The sequence below is a fragment of the Argentina silus genome (genome assembly GCF_951799395.1).
Source record: "Argentina silus genome assembly, chromosome: 7".
In the NCBI taxonomy this organism is placed as follows: Eukaryota; Metazoa; Chordata; class Actinopteri; order Argentiniformes; family Argentinidae; genus Argentina; species Argentina silus.
The window spans coordinates 21625436-21630435 of NC_139661.1; the positions used below are offsets into that span (position 1 = coordinate 21625436).

General features: G+C 47.4%; 1 protein-coding gene across 1 annotated transcript in view; it reads right to left on the reverse strand.

The window, feature by feature from the left end:
- oxct1a (3-oxoacid CoA transferase 1a) overlaps positions 1-5000 on the reverse strand; it is a 48478-nt gene that overhangs the window by 22228 nt on the left and 21250 nt on the right. Inside the window, exons 8-11 of the mRNA XM_083673732.1 lie at positions 3493-3600; positions 3059-3173; positions 1674-1768; positions 30-78 (exon numbers count right to left, since the gene is read on the reverse strand). Of these exons, the coding sequence (XP_083529858.1) occupies positions 30-78; positions 1674-1768; positions 3059-3173; positions 3493-3600 (367 nt within the window). The remainder of the gene's footprint in view (positions 1-29; positions 79-1673; positions 1769-3058; positions 3174-3492; positions 3601-5000) is intronic.

The window sequence follows — 5000 nt, forward strand, 5'->3', positions numbered from 1 at the left end:
ATGCTGGCTTTGTGCTTCAGTTCACTTACCAGCGTTGATGAGGTCAGCGTCTACATCCTCTTCTGTGGGGTAGGGGCCCTGCACAACACACACAGAAAACACACCACACCGATATGTTGTACTGTAATCAGGTCTAAATCAGACAGACACAGACACAGACACAGACACAGACACAGACACAGACACACAGACACACAGACACACAGACACACACACACACATCTCTGATCATCAGACAAAACACCAATCCTATCAACAGGTCATTCAACTTGAACATGATTTCACGAGTCAGCAGAGACACTATCACAGGTCTCTGATTAGATGAGAAATTGATTTTCTTTCCTTTCAACAAAGGAGAGGAGGAGAGGAGAGGAGAGGAGAGGAAAGGAGAGGAGAAAAGACATAAAGAGAGAAAGACAAAGAGAGAGAGAGAGAGAGAGAGAGAGAGAGAGAGAGAAGGACAGAGCGAGAGGTGGGAGAAACAGAGACCATGACTTCTGACAGCACCTCTCTTAACACAACATCCATAATCAGGAGAAACTGACAAACAATGTCTGACAAACAATGTCTGACAAACAGTGTAGGCCGCGTTATGCTAATGCCCACGCGGCACACACACACGCTCCTGACAACACAATTGATTAGAGAATCCTGGTGGAACGTTTGCTGACGCGCACAACCGACGTCAGAGTGGACAAATAACGAGGGAGAAATACGCTCCAACGAAATTGTGAGGATTCCGGCGGGGTTTCATGATGAGATTCTGACCTGAGGTATAATTTTCTATTGTTGTTGAGTGAGGATATGACTCACAGTGTGACAGGTTGTTTACATACAACGAGGATAACACAACAAGAGTGAAAAGCGAGGTGGTTACTGGTATTTACTTGGGTGAATTACACTAAGTCTCTGTGAAGTATTGACAATACAGTGGAACAGCCTGCTCTTGAGATTACATTGTCCACTGCACACGCCTGTGTGTGTTTGATAGTATGTTGCCCGCGTTGAAAACCACAGTTCTTCAACTGACAGATGCAACTGGAGGGAATAAAAGCAATCGAGTGGATGATGTGTGGATGAGTGGATGATGTGTGGATGATGTGTGGATGAGTGGATGATGTGTGGATGAGTGGATGATGTGTGGATGATGTGTGGATGATGTGTGGATGAGTGGATGATGTGTGGATGAGTGGATGATGTGTGGATGATGTGTGGATGATGTGTGGATGAGTGGATGATGTGTGGATGAGTGGATGATGTGTGGATGAGTGGATGATGTGTGGATGAGTGGATGATGTGTGGATGATGTGTGGATGATGTGTGGATGATGTGTGGATGAGTGGATGATGTGTGGATGAGTGGATGATGTGTGGATGAGTGGATGATGTGTGGATGAGTGGATGATGTGTGGATGATGTGTGGATGAGTGGATGATGTGTGGATGAGTGGATGATGTGTGGATGAGTGGATGATGTGTGGATGAGTGGATGATGTGTGGATGAGTGGATGATGTGTGGATGATGTGTGGATGAGTGGATGATGTGTGGATGAGTGGATGATGTGTGGATGAGTGGATGATGTGTGGATGAGTGGATGATGTGTGGATGATGTGTGGATGATGTGTGGATGAGTGGATGATGTGTGGAGGAGTGGATGATGTGTGGAGGTCTTACCAGTCCCAGAATGCCGTTCTCACTCTGCAGGTGGACGGTGATGTCAGACTTGATGAAGTTGCTGGCCAGCATGGGGATGCCGATGCCGAGGTTAGCTGACAGCCGTCTCATCAAAGATCATAATACTTCTGCGCAGACCTGATTGGTACTTCTACAGCGGTGGGTTTTAACACCCAACACCTGATTTAACATCAGTTCTAACCTGGTGTGCCAGACCTGATTGGTACGTCTACAGTGGTGGGTTTTAACACCGCTAACACGATCAGTTCTAACCTGGTGTGCCAGACCTGATTGGTACTTCTACAGCGGTGGGTTTTAACACCGCTAACACGATCAGTTCTAACCTGGTGTGCCAGACCTGATTGGTACTTCTACAGCGGTGGGTTTTAACACCGCTAACACGATCAGTTCTAACCTGGTGTGCCAGACCTGATTGGTACTTCTACAGCGGTGGGTTTTAACACCGCTAACACGATCAGTTCTAACCTGGTGTGCCAGACCTGATTGGTACTTCTACAGCGGTGGGTTTTAACACCGCTAACACGATCAGTTCTAACCTGGTGTGCCAGACCTGATTGGTACTTCTACAGCGGTGGGTTTTAACACCTGATTTAACATCAGTTCTAACCTGGTGTGCCAGACCTGATTGGTACGTCTACAGCGGTGGGTTTTAACACCGCTAACACGATCAGTTCTAACCTGGTGTGCCAGACCTGATTGGTACTTCTACAGCGGTGGGTTTTAACACCGCTAACACGATCAGTTCTAACCTGGTGTGCCAGACCTGATTGGTACTTCTACAGCGGTGGGTTTTAACACCGCTAACACGATCAGTTCTAACCTGGTGTGCCAGACCTGATTGGTACGTCTACAGCGGTGGGTTTTAACACCGCTAACACGATCAGTTCTAACCTGGTGTGCCAGACCTGATTGCACGGTAATAAATAAAGCACACTAAGCTAGCAATGGCTTATTAGTCTGACATGTAATATGAATTAACCTGTTAGACCCCACTATTTCAGACAGAAGCTGGGTGAAGGGAGAATATTCACCCCCACTAGACTCCCTGTACTAACCCTAACCCCAACCCTTGAGACCTCTTTACCCCCGCTTCCCCCCTGTACAAGTTCTCTCCTGTTAATAAATAATACAACATTTAAAAAAAAAAAAGCCTTCTGGCATTACGACTGCCAATGGCCCCTGGTGTGAGCATTGATTACTTTGTCTTATGATGACTGTTGGACAGATGATTCACTTACTTAAACAAATGTATTTGTTGTAAGTCGCTTTGGATAAAGGCGTCTGCTGAATGCCATAAATGTAAAATGTAAATGTAAATCAATATGTGATGTGTGGACTTTGTAGTCCTGCGGGTTTAAGGATACCATACATCCCGTCCTGAAACTCAAGAGCCGCCCGACGGATGATCCGCTCTCGTACGATGTCTGCGTCCTTCTTTGGTTTGGGCTTCTCTGATTGGCCCTTCTTTACCGTGCGCCTCTGGAGAGAGAGAAGGAGTGAGAGAAAGGGGAGGGAGTGAGAGAGGGAAAGAGAGAGAGAGAGAGAGAGACAGAGAGAGAGAGAGAGAGAGAGAGAGAAAGGGGAGGGAGTGAGAGAGGGAAAGAGAGAGAGAGAGAGAGAGGCAGAGAGAGAGAGAGAGAGAGAGAGAGACTGTTACCATCTCCATTTGTTGCCTGGTTATTAGCATTATGAATAAATCATGTTATATCTAGCTTTCAGGGGAGTGTGTGTATGTGTGTGTGTGTGTGTGTGTGTGTGTGTGTGTGTGTGTGCGTGTGTGCGTGTGTCAGTCTACTACCTCTATCCTCTTCTCGTAGCTGTCTCCCTGGACGATCCTGTGGACGTAGATGCTGGGAATGTGGATGTCCTCCTCAGCGAACGTCCCGACATCCACCACCTCCTCCACCTCCACACAGAGGAGAGACAGAGGGTGGCGTTAGACACTAAACGCTGATCTAAGATCAGATCACGGCCTTTGTTTACTCCCAACGGCTATGGTCAGGGATCTGGAGAGTGGAGGCTGGTCAATGTGTAGCCTAATCAGGAGTCAATGTGTAGCCTAATCAGGAGTCAATGTGTAGCCTAATCAGGAGCCAATGTGTAGCCTAATCAGGAGTCAATGTGTAGCCTAATCAGGAGTCAATGTGTAGCCTAATCAGGAGTCAATGTGTAGCCAATGTGTAGCCGCTGGTCAATGTGTAGCCGCTGGTCAATGTGTAGCCTAATCAGGAGTCAATGTGTAGCCGCTGGTCAATGTGTAGCCGCTGGTCAATGTGTAGCCTAATCAGGAGTCAATGTGTAGCCGCTGGTCAATGTGTAGCCGCTGGTCAATGTGTAGCCTAATCAGGAGTCAATGTGTAGCCGCTGGTCAATGTGTAGCCGCTGGTCAATGTGTAGCCTAATCAGGAGTCGTCTTCAATCAGTGCAGATGAAGGTCAGTGGGAAGAGAAGTGTTGGAATACTGAGTTGCAGTTGTCTGGGTTACATTTCCTTTTTGCGTTTCTATGGAGATCCTGGTGTCAAGTGTCAATACTGGAGCCCACGGTTAAAGTATTACCACTGCTGCTCTCCAAAGAATGGTAAAACATTCATTCATTCATTTCATTTATTTACCCAGACTAGTCCTCTCAATATCACGTGCCATTGTTTTCCAACAAACAACAGTGGTGACACCAGAAGGCAGAAGATTCTAAAACTGTCTCATACACCACAACAAGGGCGATCTCTCCTCCAGGGCGTAAGTGGTGAGTCTGACACACAGCATCTATTTCCCCTGCCTCCGAGGCCTCTGAGCCTGAGGAAAGCTGCCTCCATAGCTCAGCCAGGCTTAGGGCTCCTCAGAGAGACCATGCTTAGATGAGGGGGCTTGATCCCGGGATCCAGGGTGATGGAGAGAGGGGAGCTCTAAGCTTAAGATAACACAGGGAAAAGCCTGTCCATTGCCTGGATACTGAAGGTCTGACCAATCTGACCAATCTGACCAATCTGAGTCCCTGCCATACTGTGATACAATGATCATCATCATCACCATCATCACCATCATCACCACCATCATCATGTTCCCTGTATATACAGTATATACCCTCATCTCTTAGCAATTGCCACGACGTGCTTTGACTGCCGAGGACTGCACTGACAATTAATTATAAACCCTTAAAGTACGCCTGGACGGAGGGTTACTAAGCAACCTGTCCATTATTGAGGAATAGGTGGGTGCTGAATGGGTTCTGTCCGGTGTGAGTCCTGGGTACAGTGTGTGGCTCAGGTGTCCTGGGTACAGTGTGTGGCTCAGGTGTCCTGGGTACA